The 23,407-nt window shown below is 48.8% G+C and overlaps 1 protein-coding gene and 1 non-coding gene across 2 annotated transcripts; one reads left to right on the top strand and one right to left on the bottom strand.

The window, feature by feature from the left end:
• The first annotated feature begins 312 nt into the window (after positions 1-312).
• On the top strand, positions 313-417 carry LOC112580734. Its single transcript, XR_003105072.1, has one exon. It is a non-coding gene; the product is annotated as a U6 spliceosomal RNA (small nuclear RNA).
• Positions 418-16,599: 16,182 nt separating this feature from the next.
• Positions 16,600-22,673, bottom strand: FOXI1 (forkhead box I1). The gene is made up of 2 exons (XM_006075525.3): positions 19,863-22,673; positions 16,600-18,227 (listed from the first exon to the last, which is right to left on the bottom strand). The coding sequence occupies exons 1-2, from the start codon at positions 20,437-20,439 to the stop codon at positions 17,665-17,667; spliced, it is 1,140 nt and encodes a 379-aa protein (XP_006075587.1). The 5' UTR covers positions 20,440-22,673; the 3' UTR covers positions 16,600-17,664.
• Positions 22,674-23,407: the final 734 nt, after the last annotated feature.

The raw sequence follows: 23,407 nt of genomic DNA, 5'->3' as shown, positions 1-23,407 counted from the left end.
TCCAGACTGTCCTAGGTCTGAGCTTCTGCACTGAAGGGCACTTCATGTACTCCATCACTGTGCCTGGACCGGCTGGGGAGCCCACAGCCTCTGTGGTCCCCTAGACCACAGACTCTTTAAGCAGAGGGAATGAGCTCCCTGTCTTTCCATCCCAGGTACTCCACGCTGAGTCTGGGGCAGGGCTGCAATCACTAAGCATGTCAGACAAAGTGAATAGTGGAGGGTTTGGAAAAACTGTCTTGTGTTTTAACAAGGTGGAAACTTCATGCTCTGACAAAGGGGATCTGCGTCATCATCCGCCTTCAACCCTGTGTACTCTCTTCAGCAGCACATATACTAAAATGGGATGATACAGAGAAGGTTAGCATGGCCCCTGCACAAGGATGACATCAAGTTCGTGATGATTTCTCATCTGGGGGCTTCCTTGTGGCTCAGCTGGTAAAGAATCTGCCTGCAATGTGGGAGACCTGGGTTCGATCTCTAGGATGGGACGATCCCCTGGAGAAGGGAAAGGCTACCCACTCCAGTATTCTTGCCTGGAGAATTCCGTGGACTGTGTAGTCCATGGGGTCTCCAAGAGTCGGACACGCCTGAGAGGCTTTCACACTTTTCGACTCTTGTATCCTGGGTCACCTTGGGTGTGTGTGTCAGTGGCTTCTTTTGTAAAATGGGGACAATCTTGGACTCTCTGCCTTGGCCTGGAGGGGTCAGTGAAGAACCTTGAGCTGGAGTACAGCTCGAGGATGCAGATCTTGCTCACACAATCCAGCCCCGACAGCGCCCAGCATACAGTAGGTGCAGTGTAAATGACGGCAGGAGTAGGTGACTCAGCACTTTTCTCACCATTTTACTAAAATCTGCAAAACCCACCTGACATTGATAGGGCCCTGGCAGAGCTGAGTTGTCTTGGTTTGGAGCAGGGCTCTGCCATCTTCTGTAGGAATCAGCTGAAAATATGGGGGTTGATTAGGGCTGGTCCTTTAACTGGGGGTGTGCTTACATTAGATTGGTGCAAACGTAATTGCAATTTTGGACCGTGAATTTTAAATCATTATAGCTAGGCTCAAACACATCTTTATTAATCAAAATAAGAATCATTACAATCAACACATTTTTGCCAATGAGAAATGTTTGTTTATTCCAATAGTGTAAAAACCCATGCCATGGGATTCAGTAAACTCTTGGAAAGCATTTTCTGCCTCCTGCTGGTTATGGAAGTGTTTTCCCTGCAAAATGTTGTCGAGATGCTTGAAGAAGTGGTAGTCATTTGGTGAGATGTCAGGTGAGTAATGGCAGGTGATGTAAAATTTCATAGCCCGATTCATTTAACTTTTGAAGCATTGGTGGTGTGACATGCTGCTGGGCGTTGTCGTGGAGAAGAATCGGGCCCTTTCTGTTGCCCAATGCTGGCTGCAGGTGCTGTGGCTTTTGGTGCATCTCATTGATTTGCGGAGCATACTTCTCACATATAATGGTTTTGCCAGGATTCAGAAAGCTGTAGTGGACCAGACCAGGAGCAGGCCACCAAACAGTGACTTTTTTGTTGCAAGTTTGGCTTTGGGAAGAGCTTTGGAGTTTCTTCTTGGTCCAGCTACTGAGCTGGTCATTGCCAGTTGTATGAAACTCACTTTTCATTGCGTGTCATAATCTGATCGAGAAATGGTTCGTTGTTGCATGGGATAAGAGACGATGACACTTCCAAAAGATGATTTTTTGATCTGCAGTCAGCTCATGAGGCACCCACTTCTTGAGCTTTTTCACCTTTCCAATTTGTTTCAAATGCCAACCAACCATAGAGCAGTTGGCGTTGAGTTCTTCAGCAACGTTAATTGTTCTCAGTTGGTTGTTGTCAACTTCCGATGGCTGGTCACTACCCTTCTCATCTTCAAGGGTCTCATCTCCTTTGCAAAACTGCTTAAACCATCACTGCACATTAGCAGTTCCTGGGCCAAGGCATTGTTGATGCTGAGAGTTGTCCCCACTCTTTTACAACCCATTTTGAACTTGAATAAGAAAATCGCTCAGATTTGCTTTTTGTTTAACATCATTTCCCTAGTCTAAAATAAATATAAAGTAAACAGCAAGTAATGGCTCAGATTGTAAAGAATCTTGCTGCAATGCAGGAGACCTGGGTTCAATCCCTGGGTCAGGAAGATCCCCTGGAGAACGGAATGGCAACCCACTCCAGTGTTCTTGCCTGGAGAATCCCATGGGCAGAGGAGCCTGGTTGACTGAGTGAAAACAGTTCTTCTACTCCAGTATCAAACAATAAAGTTCAATAATACAAAACCGCAATTACTTTTGCACCAACCTAATATATTTAGCCTCTGCTTTCCTAGAAAGGGTTAAACCTCAGGCGGCCTGGCCTGGGTGTTCTCCAGCTCTGCTTTGCCCCATTACCTTGCCTCCAGCTGAGCTAGGCCCTGGGTTTACCCATAAACAGGTGCCACACTTCCCCGAGAAGCTAGAGATAAGGGCTGTCTCCATGCCCAGGCAGTTCATGTGCTCTCCATGTCCCAACCGACCCTCTTGCCTGGGTCTCAGCTGTCTGGGAGGTTATCTTTTTTAGGCAACTTGGCCCCATCCTGTGGAAACCCCTGTGTTAAGTATTAAGACTTTGGGGGCCTGGAGTGACCACACAGACACATGGTATTGATGATCAGGCTTCCAAAATCAGTCTTGGGCCAAGCAAACACTGGCAGGTCTCACCAAACCCACCAAGTCTGGGATGATCTGGAGAACCTTCATTTCGGATCTGAGGCAGATATCCTCTCAAGGCTCCAGGAGCTTCACTAACTTTTTATTTCTAGTTCCATCTACACTATCAGATACTTCCTCCTAGCCAGTCAGTTATTAGGCATAATATCAGAGATGTCCTTCGGCCATTCTGCTCACAAACAGCTGAATTTGCCAGGCTAAGCGTGACTCATGAACCGGTGTCACTCACCACTTGTCTTGTATCCCCACCACCCTGCCCCTTCCCCAACCCAGAGCTAGGAAAGACTTCTGTATTCCTAAACAATTTTTAAAAAAATCAAAAGAAGAAGATTGTGACATGTGAAAATACTCATTGGAAAAGACTCTGATGCTGGGAGGGATTGGGGGCAGGAGGAGAAGGGGACGACGGAGGATGAGATGGCTGGATGGCATCACCGACTCGATGGACGTGAGTCTGAGTGAACTCCGGGACGTGGTGATGGACAGGGAGGCCTGGTGTGCTGCGATTCATGGGGTCGCAGAGTCGGACACGACTGAGTGACTGAACTGAACTGAACTGAAATTTTAAGTGTCCATAAATAAAGTTTAATTGGAATAACAGCCGTTCATTGGTTTACCTCCCATCTCCGGGGCTTTTGTGCTTGGCGGAGCTGCAGTTGCTGGGAGCTTAGCGCTGCTGTTTGGCACGCTGCCAATCAAAGGGGTAGCGCAGGTGCCACCTCTCCGCATAAAAGACACTCAAATATGACGCGACGGGGACTGCCCTGCGGCTCCAGCGCTAAGACTCCATCCTCCCAACGCAGGGGCACAGGTTCCATCCCTGGTCGGGGAACTAGATCCCGCAGGCTGTGGGGCCGAAAAGTAAACAACAAACAACAACAAAAATATATGTAAGGAACAAATTGGGAAGAAATACTTGTAAAATATACAACAAAAAATATGCAGCATATAAAATCCACTACAGATCAGCATTAACAGAGGAACACTTGCAATTGCCTTTGAGGACACATGACAGCCACTTTGAGCCCCAGTTAAATGAAATATTGTTCCCCCAGCAGACTCCCGTCTTCTCATTACTAGAACTGGGTTTCAAAACTTGGGACTCTATTATTTTATTTTTACTGCATTTTTTATTCATAAAAAATTGCACCTTCATTGTATCCTGGGTTTTGCCTCTTGGCCTGTAGAGCTAAACACAGAAGTTTACTGATCTTTGACCTAAACCACTGGACTGTGCCAGAAATTTCATTATTTTGGTCTCCCAGTTCCACATCTTTGGTTGTCTTACCTCCATACAGAGCCTAGGAATCCTTACAGACCATGGTTAAGTTTGGCTTCAAATTTAACCACTCAAATCTCACCACTCTTACAGGAGCATTAAAAAATCAATGGGAGGACCTGTTAAGATGCATCCTATGTCCTGCCCTCCTGGATGACTCTCTTCTCCCCTCCGGGTATATCCATTCCCCCCTCCACCCTACTCCTTTCTACTCTCAGGGAAGACTCTTTGACTTGTTAAAGCTTCATTGATTTTCTTCTCCTCTGCTCAGAATCCACATAGGAAATATTCAATTCATCCTGGTGACTTGATAGATCAACTGATACCAGAGTGTGTGTGTGCGTGTGTTAGTCGCACAGCCATATCCAGCTCTTTGCGACCCCATGGACTGTAGCCCACCCGACTCCTCTGTCCATGGGATTCTCCAGGCCAGAATACTGGAGTGAGTTGCCATTCCCTTTTCCAAGGGATCTTCTTGACTCAGGGATCGAACCTGGGAATCCCACATTGCAGCACATTCTTTACTGTCTGAGTCACCAAGGAAAATGAATTCCCTCCTATTATTAGCAAACACTGTGCTGGCGGCTAGATCAGTGGGAGAGTCTCCGGCCGTACATCGCCACCCTAGGACCAGCGGCTCCGGGCCCCAGGGCTCCAGTGGCAGCCAGGAACCTTGAGGCCCGTTTAGCCTGTGCTCCGTCACTTCCTAACAGCGTGACCTTTTTCAGCTGCTCCAACTTTTGCGGTCTGCATTTCCTCATCTGCAAAAGATGGGACCCAGGTTGGGTTCCTTTCAGGCTAGCCTGAAGATGTATTTAAAACCAAGTACGTTGGCAAGAGGGCTCATCTGCAGGGACAATGCTGAGTCCTGCCAACATCTTCCTCCCTTCCAAGCAGTAAAACCCAGTCCTCTCAGTTTCCCCAGCCCCAGGCCGGGACAAAATGTCTCTTTAAGCATTGGTGGCCCCATTCCTCCCCTCCTTCCTTCTCATCCCTCAGCCACATGCCCCCGAGGAATTCTGGAGCAGACTTACGTCAGGCTCAGCCAAGCCCAGTTTCTTCATCCAGGACCAATTATTTTTTTCCTTCTTACCTTAAAGAATAATAATGAATCACCCTGTCAAACACAGAGTCCTTTCTATTATTCTCTTTGTCTGCCTTTGGATTTCCTCTTTGGTTGTGCAATTTGGCCTTTACAATATCCTTCCCTTGCTAACAAAAATGAAGCACTTGGGGAGAGGTGTTTGGAGATGTTTGGTCTCCTCTGGCAGGAATTTGGTGAGCTCTTGATTCTTACTTCTCCCTCTCCCACCACGTCCCTGTAGCTTCAAATCCTGCTGCCTTCTTCTCTTAAGAATGTCTCAAGTCCGGCTCCTCCATCCAAACCCCACCGTACTGTCTGATTCGCCACCTCTCTCATCTCTCTCTGGTTCTGTGTATCCTCCACCCCAGCTTAAATCCTTCTGTGTCTTCCCATCACCCAAAGGATAAAGTCTTAGGTTTCCTTCCACACTGGTGACTCACAGCTGAATCTGACATACATGCATGTGTGCAAAGTCACTTCAGTCATGTCCAACTCTGCGCAACACTATGCACTGAAGCCCACAAGCTCCTGGGCCCATGAGGATTCTTCGGGCAAGATTTTTGGAGTGGGTAGCCATGCTCTCCTCCAGGGAATCTTCCCGACTCAGGCATTGAACCTACATCTCCTGCATTGGCAGATGGGTTCTTTAACACTAGCGTCAACTGAGAAACCCAATCTGACGTAGTTTGTCCAGAAGAGTCATTTCTAATACTGAATTTGGATGCCTTTAGTATAGATTTTGGAGAAGGAAATGACAACCCAGTCCAGTGTTCTTGCCTGGAGAATCCCAGGGACGGGGAGCCTGGTGGGCTGCCGTCTATGGGGTTGCACGGAGTTGGACACGACTGAAGCGACTTAGCAGCAGCAGCAGCAGCAGCAGCAGCAGCAGCAGTATAGACTTTGGAGAAGGAAATGGCAACCCATTCCAGTATTCTTGCCTGGAGAAGCCCAGGGACAGAGGAGCCTGGTGGGCTGCCGTCTATGGGGTCACACAGAGTCAGACATGACTGAAGCGACTTAGCAGCAGCAGCAGTACAGACTTGGGGCTTCCCTGATAGCTCAGCTAGTAAAAAATCCACCTGTAATGCAGGAGACCCCGATTTGATTCCTGGGTTAGGAAGATCTGCTGGAGAAAAGACAGGCTACCCACTCCAGTATTCTTGGGCTTCCCTTATGGCTCAGATGGTAAAGAATCCACCTGCAATGTGGGAGACCTGGGTTCGATCCCTGAGTTGGGAAGATGCCCTGGAGAAGGGAAAGGCTACCCACTCCAGTATTCTGGCCTGGAGAACTCCATGGACTCTATAGTACAGACTTGTGATTAGCTGGCACCCAAAGCATCAGTACTCTTGCCTGGAAAATCCCATGGATGGAGGAGCCTGGTAGGCTGCAGTCCATGGGGTCGCGAAGAGTCAGACACGACTGAGCAACTTTACTTTCACTTTCATTGGAGAAGGAAATGGCAACCCACTCCAGTGTTCTTGCCTGGAGAATCCCAGGGACGGGGGAGCCTGGTGGGCTGCCGTCTATGGAGTTGCACAGAGTTGGACACGACTGAAGCAACTTAGCAGCAGCAGCAGCAAAGCATCAGAATGTGTGAACTCCCACAAGGTTCTTACTACGCCTGCCTCTTCAAATGTTACGTTGCTTTTTTCCAGTCAGCATCCGAGCCCCCACCTTTTAAAAAATTAATGGATGAATTTTATTTTTGTTGTGCTGGCTCTTCGTCGCTGGGCTCGGCTTTCTCGGCTGTGCTGCTGTGGCTTCACTCACCGCCGCGCACGGACTCTATGGCGCAGGCTCGATAGTTGTGGCGAAGGGCCTTGGTTGCTCTGCAGCATGTGGAAGCTTCCTGAACTAGGAATTGAACTTGTGTCCCCTGCATTGGCAGGCAGATTTTTATCCACTGGACCACTCTAGAAGTCTTGAGCCCCTTTTCATTAGGGAAGAATTTTGTGTTAGTCCTAGATGGCAGAGCCCAGATGCCACCTCTCCCTACTCAGGCTGACTGGGGATACAGGACCTCAGCTTGATCATTCGCATGTTTCCCTTGGGCTCTGGGTCTTGAGGAGTGGGCCAGGTAAGAACTACTCCGGTGGAGTACTGTGGTCCTCACTACCAGGCCCAGCGGCTGACCTGGACTGTCATTCCTGCACATGGTCCTCCTTGGCATCTATCTTCCTCCGGCACCTGGTTCCCCAGTCCTATGTTTGATCCTTGAGCCACTCAAGACCCTTCCCCTGTGTCCCTTTTCAACTATTGTTACCCAGAAGCAGTTTCTGTGGCAGCAGCACAGCCAAAAATAAACAAACAAATAAATTTTTAAAATCGAGACATTAAAAAAAAAACAACTGATCTTGATCAATGACCATGAGCCACTCTGGAAATGAGGCATGCATAACCCCCTTGTATGTAGCAGACAAATGACTCACCCAGTTCACCTAGGGGTAAGTGGTTGGCAGGGCTGGGGTTTGTTCGCCTCCTCACTCAGCGACACTGTTTCCCTCTTTGTCTGGCACATGCTACACCCAGAGACTCGGGTGGAAAGGGTCAGAGGCTTTGGTGACTGAGATGGAGCTGGAATTTTGCATAAGAAGGATTTACTGAAACCAGAGCAGGTGTCATTGCCATCCTGCTGGAAGCCAGGCTCTCGACACCTGTATTTTGGAAAAAACAATCACAATGAGAAGCACTGCTGGGCACACTTTAATTGACAGACACATTCAGGAGGACAGCGGGCTGCTCCTGGGGTGGGTGTTAAGCCCTGTGATAACCCTTCAGAGAGCCCCGAGCTTACTCTCGTCCACCTCTCCCCCCACAAAAATTCTTGCCCCACCATTCTCCTCTTTAGATAGAATGAGACCCACACTATCGCCCAGGCCTGTGAGGTCCTACTGGTGTCTCGTCCTAACATCAAAGGTGCCGCGAGCTCATCCCCTCTCCAGTGCCTTTGCACTTGACTATTCCCGTGGCCCTGCTGGACTCGTCTTCTTCCAGTTCTTTGTGGGACTGGCTCCTTCACACCCCCTAGTCTCTACTCAAATGCCATGTCTTGAGAGAGACTTCTGGCACCTCCTCTTTTTAAATAGTGTCCCCAGTCACTGCTGAGCCCTGACTCTGCTTCAGCTCACCTCACAGTGATGATCATTAACTGGCATGATATTAGATGTTCATGTAATTACATAACCTGCTTATGTTTAACTGGCTGTTTCTCCCATTAGGAGGTAAGTTCCATTAGTATAGGGACTTTGCTCATTGCATATTAAAAAGCAGAGACATTACTTTGCTGACAAAGGTCCACCTAGTCAAAGCTATGGTTTTCCCAGTGGTCATGTATGGATGTGAGAGCTGGACTGTGAAGAAAGCTGAGCACAGAAGAATCGATGCTTTTGAACTCTGGTGTTGGAGAAGACTCTTGAGTCCCTTGGACCGCAAGGAGATCCAACCAGACAATCCTAAAGGAAATCAGTCACAAATGCTCATTAGAAGGACTGATGCTGAAGCTGAAACTCCAATACTTTGGCCACCTGGGGTGAAGAACTGACTCACTGGAAAAGACCCTCATGCTGGGAAAGATTGAAGGCAGGAGGAGAAGGAAACGACAGAGGATGAGATGGTTGAATGACATCACCAACTCGATGGACATGAGTTTGAGCAAGCTCCAGGAGTTGGTGATGGACAGGGAAGCCTAGCATGCTGTAGTCCATGGGGTCACAAAGAGTCAGGGATGTGACTGAGCGACTGAACTGAAAAGACTGATGTCTCCTACACTTAGATCAGCGCCTGGCTCATAGTAGGCAATAGGGGAAATTTCGTTGACAGAGATAAATTCCCAAAGTTAAAGGGAGTTTCCCTCTTCCATTGGCTACCCTACCCTTCCGTTTTGCAAGACACAAGAGGACACCACTTACATTGTGTCCTGTGTGAGTGGCGCCCCCTGGAGCCCACACAGTTCCATGGCATTCCATGGGACGCCTGCTTCCTGGAGTTGCCCAGCGGGACTTCCTGGGAAATGCATAAGCCCTGACATCAGATGGCTCTGGGTTTGAATATGGCTTCAACACTTAGTGCCTGTGTAAACATGGACATGTATTTAATTATTCCCTGTGTCTCAGCTTTTTCAGCTACATATTGGGGGTGATTATAAGACCTGCTTGGTAGGGTTGCTCTGAGGATTTCGTAAGATAATATACACAACGTTCTCTAATATAACACTGAAACCATACATCTGAGCCTGGTAGGGATGAGAGTCAGATGCTGAGAATACATACAGAAGCTCTAGGGGCTAAATTACATAACAAGTGAGGATTAGTTCTATCACTCCGGTCAGTGGGTCACAAACTCAAAGGCATCCAGGGCTAGACAGGTCACGCACACAGTGAAGTTTGCAAGGTCGCTGGAAAGCCAGTGCTCCGTCTAAAGGGAGCAACTGCTACCCTGCTCCAGCCACGGTTTGGTGGGGGGCAAGAATATGGCACAGGAGGGGTAGAGTGGCAGCGGGGTCGGGGGTGGTGGTGAATCTTGTCTTAGTATTGCCAGAGCTTCTTCCTTTTCAGAGAAGCCCAAGTCTTCATGTTTGCCTGACATCTCACAGGTTTTAAATATTGGCAACTAAATTAATTCAGTGTCCTGGAACCAGTCTCAACTAGCGTTCTAACCAGCTTTGTCACTTCCTGGTATACATTCCAAAAGTCTCTCTTAATTTTAATCCACTTCATTCGGGTATAATTTACCTGCAGTAGAATGCTCATATTTTAAGTGTACAGATCCATGAACTTTGACAAATAGACGCACCCATGTCATCACCACAATAACCAAGGTATACAACGTTTCCATTATCCCAGAAAGTTCCCTGGGGTCCCTTCCCAACCAACCTTCACCTCTGCCCTCACCCCAGCCCTAGGCAACTACAGGCCTCCCTTGTTTGATTGCTCTTCATTTCATTGTGCTTTGCAGATATGTTTACAAAATGAAGGTGTGTGGCAACCCTGAACCAAGCCAGTCTATCGGTATTATTTTTCCAGCAATATTTGCTTACATCCTGTCTCTGCGTGATGTTTTGCTAACCCTCCACCAGCAAAAAAAATTAAGACTCACTGAAGGCTCATATAAAGCTCAGCATTTACAATCAATAACAAATTTTTAAATTGAGGTATAAACATTGTTTTTGTAGATGTAACACTTTTGCACAGTTAATAGACTACGGTACAATGTAAACGTAATTCTTATATGTGCTGGGAAACCAAAAAATTCATGTGACCAAAAATCTATTGCTGTATCTGCTTTATCCTGGTGGTCTGGAGCCAGACCCACAGTATTTCTGAAGTATGCCCGTATTGATCTGTTTTATGTCACTATAGATTGACTATTCTAGAATTGTATATAAATATTTATGTAATTATTTATTAATGCTCTTTGTGTCTGGTACCTTCCACTTAGCACAGTGTTTTAAATCCTTTTAAATTCTGTGAGACCTGTTTCGTGGCCCAGCATATGGTGAACATACCATCTGCCCTGGAAAACAATATGTGCTCTACACTATCGAATGCAGTGCTCCAGAAATATCCATTTGGCCAAGGTGGTTGCTAGTGTTGTTCAGACCCTTTATGTCTTTACTGACTCTTTTGACTATTTATTCTATCAGTTGTTGACAGAGAAGTGTTAAATCTTCCAACCAAGACTGTGAAATTCTTTACTTTTCCCTTTCATTCTGTCAGTTTTGCTTCACATAAAGTTTTTCCATTTGTAATATTTGTCTATCTGATGAGCTGACCACTTTATCACTTTGAAAGTGCCCATTTTTTATCTGATTTGCAAAACAGATACAGAGACACAGACACAGAGAACACATAGGCACCAAGACGGGAAAAGCGGGAGGGATGAACTGGGAAATCGGGATTGACATACATTTACTGCTTTTTTTTTTTTTCCAAACAGGCTTGTATATTTTAAAGAAATTAGGAAGAAAAAATAGACTTTAATAATATTTACCCAGAATTTTATCATTTCTGATGTTCCTCATTCCTTTTGAAAGATTTGAGTTTCCAATACTATCATCTCCCTTCAGTGTGAACAATTTCCTTGAGTTTAGGTCTGCAGGTTATAAATTCTCTTCAGTTCAGTTCAGTTTAGTTCAGTCACTCATTCATGCCCGACTCTTTGCGACCCCACAGACTGCAGCACGTCAGGCCTCCCTGTCCATCACCAACTCCCGGAGTTTACTCAAACTCATGTCCATTGAGTTGGTGATGTCATTCAACCATCTCATCCTCTGTCATCTCCTTCTCCTTCTGCCTTCAATCTTTCCCAGCATCAGGGTATTTTCAAATGAGTCAGTTCTTCATATCAGGTGGCCAAATTATTAGAGTTTCAGCTTCAGCATCAATATTTCCAATGAATATTCAGGACTGATCTCCTTTAGGATGGACTGGTTGGATCTCCTTGCGTTCCAAGGGACTCTCAAGAGTCTTCTCCAACACCACAGTTCAAAAGCATCAGTTCTTCAGTGCTCAGCTTTCTTCACAGTCCAATTTTCACATCCATACATGACTACTGGAAAAACCAAAGCTTTGACTAGGTGGATCTCTGCTTTGTAATATGCTGTCTAGGTTGGTCATAACTTTTCTTCCAAGGAGCAAGTGTCTTTTAATTTCATGTCTGAAATCACCATCTGCAGTGATTTTGGAGCCCCAAAAAATAAAGTCTCTTACTGTTTCCATTGCTTCCCCATCTATTTGCCATGAAGTGATGGGACTGGATGCCATGATCTTAGTTTTCTGAATGTTGAGTTTTAAGCCAAATTTTTCACTCTCCTCTTTCACTTTCATCAAGAGGCTCTTTAGTTCTTCTTCACTTTCTGCCATAGGGCGGTGTCATCTGCATATCTGAGGTTATTGATATTTCTGTGGGCAATCTTGATTCCAACTTGTGTTTCATCCAGCCCAGCGTTTCTTGTGATGTACTCTGCGTATAAGTTAAATAAGCAGGGTGACAATATACAGCCATGACAAACTCCTTTCCGTATTTGGAACCAGTCTGTTGTTCCATGTCCAGTTCTAACTGTTGCTTCCTGACCCGCATACAGGTTTCTCAGGAGGCAGGTCAGGTGGTCTGGTGTTCCCATCTCTTGAAGAATTTTCCATAGTTTGTTGTGATCCACACAGTCAAAGGCTTTGGCATAGTCAATAAAGCAGAAATAGATGTTTTTCTGGAACTCTCTTGCCTTTTCCATGATCCAGCAGGTGTTGGCAATTTGATCTCTGGTTCCTCTGCCTTTTCTAAACCCAGCTTGAACATCTGGAAGTTCATGGTTCACGTACTGTTGAAACCTCACTTGGAGAATTTTGAGCATTACTTTACTAGCGTGTGAGATGAATGCAATTGTGTGGTAGTTGAGCATTCTTTGGCATTGCCTTTTTTTGGGATTGGAATGAAAAACTGACCTTTTTCCAGTCCTGTGGCCACTGCTGAGTTTTCCAAATTTGCTGGCATATGGAGTGCATCACTTTCACCGCATCATCTTTTAGGATTTGAAATAGCTCAACTGGAATTCTATCACTTCCACTAGCTTTGTTCATAGTGATGCTTCCTAAGGCCCACTTGACTTAGCATTCCAGGATGTCTGGATCTAGGTGAGTGATCACACCACTGTGGTTTCCTGAGTCATGGAGATCTTTTTTGTATAGTTCTTCTGTGTATTCTTGCCACCTCTTCTTAATATCTTCTGCTTTTGTTAGGTACATACCATTTCTGTCCTTTATTGTGCCCATCTTTGCATGAAATGTTCCCATGGTATCTCTAATTTTCTTGGAGATATCTCTAGTCTTTCCCATTCTATTGTTTTCCTCTATTTCTTTGCATTGATCACTGAGGAAGGCTTTCTTATCTCTCCTTGCTAGTCTTTGGAACTCTGCATTCAAATGGGTATATCTTTCCTTTTCTCCTTTGCCTTTCACTTCTTTTCTTTTCATAGCTATCTGTAAGGCTTCCTCAGACTACCATTTTGCTTTTTTGCATTTCTTTTTCTTGGGGATAGTCTTGATCCCTGCTTCCTATACAATATCACGGACCTCCATCCATAGTTCTTCAGGTACTCTGTCTATCAGATCTAATCCCTTGAATTTATTTCTCACTTCTCTTAGTTTCCATTTTTTTTTTGGACATTGAGATTGACATATATATGCTATTATGTATAAAATAGATAGCTAATGAGAACCTACTGTGTAGCTCAGGAAAATTAGTGCTCTGTGGTGATGGGAAGAAAATACAAAACAGATGCGATATATATATATATATATATATATATATATATATGTGTGTGTGTGTGTGTGTGTGTGTGTGTGTAGCTGATTGCCTTTGTTGTACAGCAGAAATTAACATTGTAAAGCAAATATACTCCAATAAAAATTAATTTAAAAGAAGTCCCATTTTTCTCTGATAATATTCCTGGTCTTCTGGTCTATTTTATCTAATAGCACCATCTGCTTTTTGTGTTTACTCTTTTCATCCATTGATGTTTAACCCTCCTGGGTCCTCTCTGCTTAAAGCCTGTCTCCTGTAGACAGCTTACAGTTGAGTTCTCCTCTTTAATTAACCCCACAAATCTCTGCCACTTCATTGCAATGTTCAGTTCATTAACAGTTAATATAGTTGCTGATTTGACTGGATTTGATCTATTATTTTATCTTTCCTCTTCTGTTTGCTTAAGTTTTTCAGGTGTTTTGCAGTTTCTGTATTTTAAAGAATTATTTGAATATTTTTAAAGGCTCCATTTTAGTTTATCTATTGGCATTTTATTTCCACTTCTTTGCATTATTTTGCATTATTTGCTCTAGAGATTATAATGACTTCCTTAACTTCCCTTAACAGTCTATTTAGAATTAAGGTTGTACCGCTTTTACAAATTATGCAGGAAAAAAACCCTTGTACTTATATAGATCCATTTACCACAAAACCCTATTCCCTACAGTAAAGTTCCCATTTGAAAATCTATATACACCTACATACATTTTAGACTCTACATGACAATGTTACAGGTTTTGTTTTTTTTTTTTTAAACCGTCTTGGGTGTTTTAAATAAATTAGGAAGAGAAAAAAACTTTAATAATATTTGCCCAGAATTTTTATCGTCTCTGATGTTCCTCATCCCTTTTGAAAGATCTGAGTTCCCAGTGTTATTGTTTCCCTTCAGTCTCAACAGTTTCGTCGAGTTCAGCTCTGCAGGTGACAAATCCCCTTGGTCTCCTTTTATTTGAAAATGCTTTGTGTTAGCTCGTTTTAACCATCCTTCAGCTCCTGTCGCACCTCTTCCATGCAGCCTTCCTGGGGTCTCTAGCACACAGGAAGCCCGGTTCTCAGAACTTTTATTGGTGCTGGAGGACATGTCTTTAACGTAGAGCCAAACTGTAGGAGGCTGAGAAGTCCACAGTCCACCCGCAGGACTGAGTGCTTGTGGATGACCAGTCCTCTTTCCTCCCCGCCTCCTTCCCTTACCCTCTCTTTCTTCCTTCCCTCCCTCCCTCCAGATCCCATTTCTTCTCAGAGGAAGAGAAGCAAAAGAGGGCAAGAAGCAGAATGCAGCCACTGACTGGGGAGCCCCCCGTTTGACCGGGTCCCACCCCAGCAGCGCACACTGCCCTCCGAGAGCTGCTGGTGCTGCCAACAGGAATGGCTCAGTCACAGACAGGAGTTGCCAGCGCCCTGCAGACACTCCCTTTACTGCCGTGCCCGTTACCTTCTGGGCCGAGGAGGATGGGGGCCGAGGACTGTGGTCCTCAGTCCTCAACATCCGCCTCCCTCCCAGGGGCGAGGCTGGGCTCTGTTTGGGCCCCTTCACAGGTGGGGCCTTGCCCAGAGTGCACGCCTCGCAGACCCATTGTAGGGGAGGAGAGAGGCTGGAAGAGCGGGCCCGGAGCTTATTCGTGGAGACCCCAGACTTTGGGCATATTTGGTGGCAGTGGAATCTAGCGTGATGAAGCATCCTAGTCTGGGCTTCAGGGACCTGCATTCCAACTCCGCCTCTGACTCCATCTCCCTGGAGACGTTTGTGGAGTCCCCGCCTCTCCCAGCCTCTGGTGTCCATTATCTTGAGCAAGGGGTCAGCTTGTTCCAAGTGTGTTTGTTTTACGGTCTGAAACTGTATCCCTTCCCTTTACCTCCTCAGCCAGGACTGCCTCTGCCTCTCCTGCCCGGAGAATTCTGCCTCTCTGTGGAAAAGGATTCCCCAGGGAAAATATGAGCAGTTTTTAAGGAGGCCAGCTTTTCCCTTACTTCATTTTTCCTGGTTTGCTCACTCATGGTAAGTCCAGGGCTCCCCAGCACCAGGTGCAGCGGAGAAGTTTCAGCCATGGCATCGATGGTCTGTACTGAATCCTGGCTGTGGGTCCTTGACCAAGTACAGAATCTCTCTAAGGCTCCGTTTTCTCATCCGTACAATGGAGATAATAGTATTGATTGTAGTGGGCTATTTGGAGGATTAGATGCAATAAGGCAGTTCAAGTCCCAACACGGTGCCTGTCACACAGTAAACCTACAGTGAATACTTTTATTATTATTATCATCAACAGCATTATTTACCACCTCCTCTAACTCTAGGCCTCCCTGGTGGCTCAGACAGTAAAAGAATCTTCCTGCAGTGCAGGAGACCCAGGTTGGATATCTGGATTGGGAAGATCCCCTAGAGAAGGGAATGACAACCCACTCCAGTATTCTTGCCTAGAGAATTTCATGGACAGAGGATTACAGGCTAGAGTCCATGGGGTTACAAAGAGTCCAGACATGACAGAGCAACAGACACTTTCTCTTACTCCAGGGGAAGACAGCCTCCCAGAGTCTGAGAAAGCCACTTGGCATGGCTTGATTCAAGCACGTCTGAGGAGGTCTCTCCAACTAGAAGACCTCCAGCTTCTGTGCGCAAGTCCTCTAGCGGTCACTGTGCCAGGCACCCAAGTGACTCACTAGGGTCTGTACATGTGAACCGTTGTGAGTTCAAAAGCTCCCTCTGCACAGCACTTGAGCCAGTGCCTGCCGACAGCCCTCAGTCAACTGTAGCCAACAGGACTGTTGTCACTGCCTAACTAGGGAGCCACCTCCAAGGCTGCGCTACAGCGTAATGAGGTGCAGGGTCAGTAGACATGGGCAGGGGCTGGCTGAGGACTTGAGGAAATTTGCTTGACCACTCTGACCCTCAACTTCCTTGTCTGTGTAGTGATGGGGTTAGTTCCACTCCCTGCACAGGGCTGTTGGGGGTGGGGTTATGTGATCATAATGCTGGGGTGATGACTGCATGAGCTGTAATCCCAGGCCAGATTTTGAGTCCCACAAGCTCCCCTCTTTTTCTGAGGAGCTTTGTCTTGTCCCTAAGTCAGTGTGGAGGAGGGAAAGAGACTGACACCTGTGCTTTCTCCACCTCCTGTCCCCAAAGCCTTTAGCTCCAGGCTGCACTTGGCTCCATATTGAGTCAACTCAATAGACGGGAAAGCTCACAAGGAAGGGACACATGTAGTTTTTTTTTTTTTTTTTAATTAAAAAGAACATAAGAAAACAAAATCACTTTCCAGGGTGTGCTGCGATGCGGCATCACTGGTATATAAAGCATGTACAAAAACAGGAAAAAGATCCCATGAGCTGCCCGCGTGGACCCCTCTGTGGCGGTCTGAAGCCCCTCCTGGGCTATGAAAAAGGAATCACTGATTCGCCCTTGTTTTTCTTGGAAGACTCAGCCACCTCCAGCTCACTGGTCCATGACGTGCACACAGGAAGTTGGGCTTTACAAGATTTTGCCAGTGGGTGGAGCAGGGGTGAGAGTTTGAGGTGCACACTCCTCCCTTCCCTGCCCGGCTCTGGGTCTATGGGGCCGGGGAGGCAATCTCCCTCTGTGGGGGGAGGTTAGGCACACTGTCCAGCAGGGGCAGGGATCTGGGCTCCTCCCTTGAGCAGTAGCAAAAGGAGTGTTGGCAGGTAAGCTGGGGGCCACAGAGTAAAGGCCTGGACCAAGACGAGATGTACCCGGGCTGGTACTAAATGTGACGGCTGGCTGGAAGGCAGTGGAGAGATTTTGATGTGTTTGCCATCATCAATTCATCACACTGACTTTCCTTGTCTGCTCAACCAATCCCTCCATTCCTGCCTCTGTTGGCCCAAACTTTGAGGGGAGTCACCAGAACCTGCACGTGACTCCCTGCCCCACCACTTCCTAGTTTGCATGACTCTGGGAAAGTGACTTAACTTCCTCGAGCCTCAGTTTTCTCATCTGTTAAATGGGTAGATTCATATGACTCTCACAAGGTGGCTGGAAATAGAAAGTGAAATCATACCTTCAAAGAACCTCATACAGCACCTAGCACAGAAGTGCTCAATAAATGGCCAGGGTGGTTACTGTCATGCAGGCACCAACATTTCCACTGCAAAGTTGGTTGGGCAGTATGGGTGGATATGTGATACACACAAGGTTTATACAATGTTCCAGAAAAAAGATGAACTCCTCTGAGCCTCCTGTGTGTGCCTGGGCGATTCAGAGGTCTGGAGCAGCGGCATGGAGGACCCCGGCATGTCCGTCGGGCCTGGCTCAGGAGCTGCTCCGTTTCTAGACCTCAGTGCCCTCCCTGGGGTAGAGGACGCTGTTCGTGCTGATGCTCCCATAGAAGGGGGGGCTGAACTGGTTGAGGACAGAGCCCCCATAGCCCAGAGCGTTGCTGGGCATGGGGCTGGCCCACTCGCCCCCACCTGCGGGGCCACTGATGTTGGTGAGGGGGGTGTAGGAGCTGAAGCTCAGCGAGTTCTGCCCCCCCTTGTCAGCGGGCTCCAGGCTCAGTCCCGGCGTGGTGGCCGTGGGGCGGCTCACAGGGCTCGGCCCGCTCACATAGGCTGACATGGTGGAGAGGAAGCTGCTGAGGCATGGGGTGCCTGGCGGGGGTGGCGTTGGCCGCTTCTCCGGGGAGCCGGTGGGGCCCGGTGCAGCGCCGTCCAAGATGTCCTGGGCCTCTGCGGTCTCGGGGCTGCCTGCCAGGAGACCAGCCTCTGTTTTCTCTGAGACCATGGAGCCCGCGCTGGAGGAGACATCTGATTTTCTCTTCCTCTTCCTGCGGAAATTTCCATTGTCGAACATCTTCTCGCAGTTGGGGTCCAGGGTCCAGTAATTCCCTTTGCCTGGCACAAGAGTGGGAGGGGGTAAGTACAGAGATGGAGCCGATACTTTGCTTCTGTTCCTCCTTGTTTGTCATAAGCTAAAACCAAAGGTAACAGATGCAGAAAGGCAGAGAAGAGGAATGCCACAGACTCACCATGCATCACACCACACAGATCTTTACTCAAGCACCCACCTCACTCCTCAGCACTCTTGGAGTACAGAGTGAGGCCTGAGCCATGAAGGAATTTACTGTGTGGGCTCTTCAAGAGGTTCGAGTACTGGGGCCGAGGCAAGGGAGGGGCTTCTTCCAATGCTGATGGGAAAGAGAACTCAGGGAGAAACAGAGGGCTTTCTGAAGGTCCTGAGCATGAACTCCAAGGGTGGACTTGAGTCCCAGCTTCAGACTGGGGACCTGGGGCGGGCCTGGGTTTCCTAGTGTGAGAAGTGGGCCCCCTGGACCTGCCCCTTCTTCCTCAGGCTGGCTGTGAGAGAGGGCTAATGCTACACGTGTGAAAGGGATTTGTGCCCGAGAGGGACAATCTGAACCCTGCCTTCCACATCTTCAGCTGAAGGGAGAACGCTCACGTTCCTCTGTAGGACCAACAGTCCTGCCCTCACGACCCTCAGAGCGGGTGGGAGTGGGATTCTTCTGAGAGGTATGCTGGCTTCCTATGGTGTGACAGGAGTGCACTTTAATTCTGGGAAATGGATACACGAGCATTCAATATATTACTCTCTGTGCATCTCTATGGGCTTCCCTGGTGGCTCAGACAGTGAAGAATCCATCTGTGATGCCAGAGACCTGCGTTTGATTCCTGGGTTGGGAAGATCCCCTGGAGAAGGAAGATCACTGGGAGAAGGCAACCCACTCCAGCATTCTTGGCAGGAAAATGCCATGGACAGAGAAGCCTGGTGGGCTACAGTCCCTGGGGTCGTAAAAAGTCTGGCACGACTGAGTGACTAAGCACACACCTGTCTCTAAGTTCTAGAAACTGCTCGTTATAAAGGAACAGCTCACACCCTGGTGTGAGAGGGACCTCCATTCAGACGCTTGCTCACTCACAGTCACATCCTTCTGTGTCACCCTAGGCAGGGTGCTTCACCTCTGGCTGTTATTTTCCTCAGCTTATAAAGTGAGGATAATAAGAGCCACCCTGCAGGGCTTGATTAAAGGAGGCAGGCGGCGTAATGTGGCCCCGAGTGGTTGTCCCACGGATGTCTGGTCCCTCCCCAGCGGGCCTGGAGCGCACGTGGCTTGTGTAGTTCCAGCAGTCACCACGCCCACCCCCACAGGAGCCTCTGCACGCTGGATGCTGGGGTCTGAATCAATGGTTACAGTCACTGCAGTCCATGGAGCTTATGTCAGCACCAAACCCCTCGAGTGCGTCATCTCATGAGCCCACTGCCCACAAGCCTGGCAGAGCGACTATTACCCTGGTCCTGTTTTTCAGATGGGAAAACCGAGGCTCAGAGGTCACTCAGAGGTCAGCGGCACATCTGCCTGCAGGGTCCACCTTTGCAGCTGACTCCTTCTGCCCACCACCCCTCCACCCCGGGCCTCGGGGTGGGGCAGGACCCTTCAGGGCTTCCTAGAATGGGGTGCCAGGAGGACTGAGCCTTCCTGGGGGATGACCCTGCACCCACGGCCCCCTTACCTGGGTCGTCCTCATCGCGGGGCACCTTCTTGAAGCAGTCGTTGAGAGACAGGTTGTGGCGGATGGAGTTCTGCCAGCCAGCCTTGCTCTTGTTGTAGAAGGGGAAGTTGTCGGCCACGTACTGGTAGATCTGGCTGAGGGTGAGGCGCTTGTCGGGCGCCCCGTGGATGGCCATGGCAATGAGCGCCGAGTAGGAGTAGGGCGGCCGCACTAGCTTCATCAGCTCCTCCTGCGAGGGGAGCGGCAGCCAGCCCAGGTCACCGGCCCCTAGCGTGGGCATGCCGGCGGGCAGCAGCTGCCTCTGCATGCCGCCGTAGGCCTGGGGCAGGAAGGGGCTGCCGCCTGGCAGGTAGGGTGGCGGGGTCACGGCCGGCCCGTTGAGCCAGAGGTAGGGGTTGGGGGCAGCCCCATACTCCCCGCCACCCTCGAAGGAGGGGGGCCGCTGCGGGCTGGGTGCGCCCTGGGGGTGGAAGAAGTTCTCGTAGTAAAGGTTCATCTCGGGGGGCTCCTGGCCGAGGCTGGGGAACTGGGGGCTGCAGCGGGGCGGGGAGGGCGCCGGGAGGTCGAAGGAGCTCATGCTGGGCCGGGCTGGCCGCCTCCACCTGCTGGGAGCTGGCCCTGCCAGGTGCGGGCAGGCCGCGCTTATACTGGCCAGCCCCACCCCGGGGCGTCGCCGCCGGCCCGCCCCTCTCTCCTCCCCCGGGTCGCCCGAGGGCCCTTCCCCGCGGCCACGGCCACGACGGGCCCGCAGGACACGCTCGGCCGGCTTCCCGGCTGCTAGCAGCCAGGACACGGGCGCGGAGCCCCTCCCTCTTTCCTTCCTTCCGCTGCTGTCTCCCCTCTGTTTGTCTCCTCATCACCTGCCCCTGTTCCTCCTCCTGTCTCTCTGCTGCCCTTTCCCCTTCCTCTCCTGAACTGTCTGCCCTCCTGCTTTCTTGGGCTCTCCTGCTGTCCTCTCCGCAAATCACTCTTGTTCCTTCCCTTCTCTCTGGCATGGAGCTGTCCGAGATTCCCTCCCTGGCAGTCCCTGTCTCTCTGAGCTTGTTTCCAGGTCTTTCTACCTCTGTCTCCTCCTGCTCAAGTCCTCACCATCTCTGCTTCTCCCCTGCTTCCTTTTGCTGTCCGTGTCTGTCTGTCTGTCTCACATCATCTCTGTGTCTCTTCCCCTTCCCCTCTGTCTCCCTCTTCTTCGCATCCTGACCCCTCACCCAGACTGGAGGAGACACTTCATCAGAAGCCACAGTCTGAGGTCTTTTGAAGTGAAGACACGTTTTCTGGAGTTTCCAGGAGAGAAGCTGGCACTGGAGAAACAGAAGAGCCTCTGGCCAGGTTCAAAAAGGGCAGTCAATTATGGGTGACCTCCTTACACACACACACACACACACACACACACACACACACACACAGAGGAAGACCTGGGGATTCTCCCAGAGCAGCAGCAAGGCTCATAAAAATAACAACAAAAGGAAGAGGATATGAATGGGACTGCAGGAGAAAGTGAGAGAGAACTTGTATTCTCCTGGTTTCTTTCTGGCTGCAGGGACAGAGCAGGCTCTGGTTCCTTATCTGATCCAAGTCCTTTCGTGTTTCGGCTTGCAGAGTCCCCCAGGACCCAGGGGCTGAGGCCAGGAGGAGAACCTTCTTTGGGTCATTCTTCCCCAGCCTGCTCCGCCTCGGGCTCCAGAAGCAGGGGCCCCGTCCACACTGGTTCCTCTGCGCCTCGTGGTCAGTCCGTCCACCTCCCTGGGCCTCATTCTCCATCTGGTGCTTGAAGGCGACTTGTCTCAGCTGCCCCTTCACCCCGGGGCAGGCCCTCAGCTTGGGGAGTGAGTGGGTTCCCCTTCTCAGAGCGCAACGAGCTTCCCCTGAGCAGGTTCTAGCAGCACCTGGAGACTTCTCTCTGGGGTCAGAAATGGGAGAAAATCTCATGTCAATCTCTCTGGTCACCACCTCCCTCCGGCCCTCCTGCCTCTACTTCCTTCTCAAGACTCTTTCAACTTCCTCTCTCTTCCTGCAGACCCCACATGTCTCCAAGGCCAAAGAGAAAGCTTCTTTGCTTTCTTTCTTTCTTTCTTTCTTTTCTGGCGTGCGGGTCTTCGCTGCTGCCCTGGGCTCTCTCCAGCTGTGGCGAGGGGCTGCTCTGGTTGTGGAGCTCAGTGGCTCAGGGGCCTGCAGCACGCGGAATCTCCCTGGGCCAGGGACCGAACCCGAGTCCCTCGCCTTGGTCGGCGGCCTCTTAACTCCTGGATCCCCAGGGACGTCCGTAGAAGGCTGCTTTCTGTCCCAGCCAGAGGATCCTCCCTGCCTGTGTCTCTGCTCTCCTCCACATCGGGTTCACTCGGAAGACCTAAGTGACGTCGAATGAATCTCATTATCGACATCTTGCTGCCCAGAGGATGATTTGGGTGCCTGAGTGGGAGAGCTCCTTCAGGGCCTGAGGAACCACTTGTCCCCACCTTGGACAGTGAGTGAGGTGTGGGTCAGAAAGGGCATGATTACCCAGGTGAGGCTTGGGAGCAGCGCCTTTGTCCTTTCTTTATGAAAAGCAAAGACAAGGAGGCCGCAATTTTGTTTAGAGTTTCTCTACCAGGCTTGCTGAGGGCAGGGCCCTGAGTTTTTAGAGGACAGTCACATTGGAGCCCGCTAACACAGACCCAAAGCCCGACAATGAGCCTGGAGATGTCACTTCTGATCATTCATCCTGCAGAATCAAGCAGAGCAAGAACTACCACCACAGCATTATTTATAGGTATAAAAAACTGTAACTAACCTGAATGTCCAACTATAGGGGATTGGTTTTTTAAAAAACAGTATTTTCTGAATGATGAAGTAATATGCAGCTATGAAAATAGATTGTATTTAATGATATGGAAAAATATTACATTCTAATAATGGGGAAAACAGGCTGCAAAATAGCATGATTTTTTTGCAAAAATACATATTATACATGTACATGAACTGTGTAAACATAAACAGCAATCTGTCGATTATTATTTCAAGATAGGGAATTAGATATTATTTTGTTGTTGCTTTCTATAGTTCCTAATTTACATGATTAGAGAAAGGCAAGCACACAGGTGATTTGCTTTGGAGGTTAAATATAAAAGGCCAGCATAGGCAGTAGAGAAGATATACTGCAGGCACAGGCTCTGAGCCCAGAAGGATCTGGGTTCAAATCCAGCCTCACCACTGAATAACTGTGCAGCCTTGACATGTGATTTAACTTTCCTCGGCCTGTTTTTTCAGGTAAAAATAGGAGTAATGCCACGAGTTTATGTGGCTGCTGTGAGCATTCTATGACGTGATCAATGTAAGTCATTTCACATGGTGGAAAGAGATGCCCTCAAATTTTACTTATTATATAAAAAGTCAATATACGCTTGATACGTACAGTTCATCACCGAGTTTGCTACCTTTCGAGTTGTTTTCTCAGCAGTGAGTGTGGCTGGTGGGGATTTACGATGAATCAATGAAGGGTGGGATACTTGGTGGAGATACCAACTCTATAGCCAGAACCCGCCGTCGGCAGCTGATGGTCAGAGGGA

Source organism: Bubalus bubalis, chromosome 19 (genome assembly GCF_019923935.1).
Source record: "Bubalus bubalis isolate 160015118507 breed Murrah chromosome 19, NDDB_SH_1, whole genome shotgun sequence".
Taxonomy (NCBI): domain Eukaryota; kingdom Metazoa; phylum Chordata; class Mammalia; order Artiodactyla; family Bovidae; genus Bubalus; species Bubalus bubalis.
Note: the sequence above shows the minus strand (reverse complement) of the source record. Positions and strands in the feature narration are given on the sequence as shown.

What these genes read in the sequence shown, in the direction of transcription:
- FOXI1 (XM_006075525.3), bottom strand. Translation starts at nt 20,439, where the DNA reads ATGAGCTCCTTCGACCTCCCGGCGCCCTCCCCGCCCCGCTGCAGCCCC. An exon ending in CCGCGATGAGGACGACCCAG is followed by an intron (nt 18,228 to 19,862) that starts GTAAGGGGGCCG and finishes CTCTTGTGCCAG; the next exon opens with GCAAAGGGAATTACTGGACC.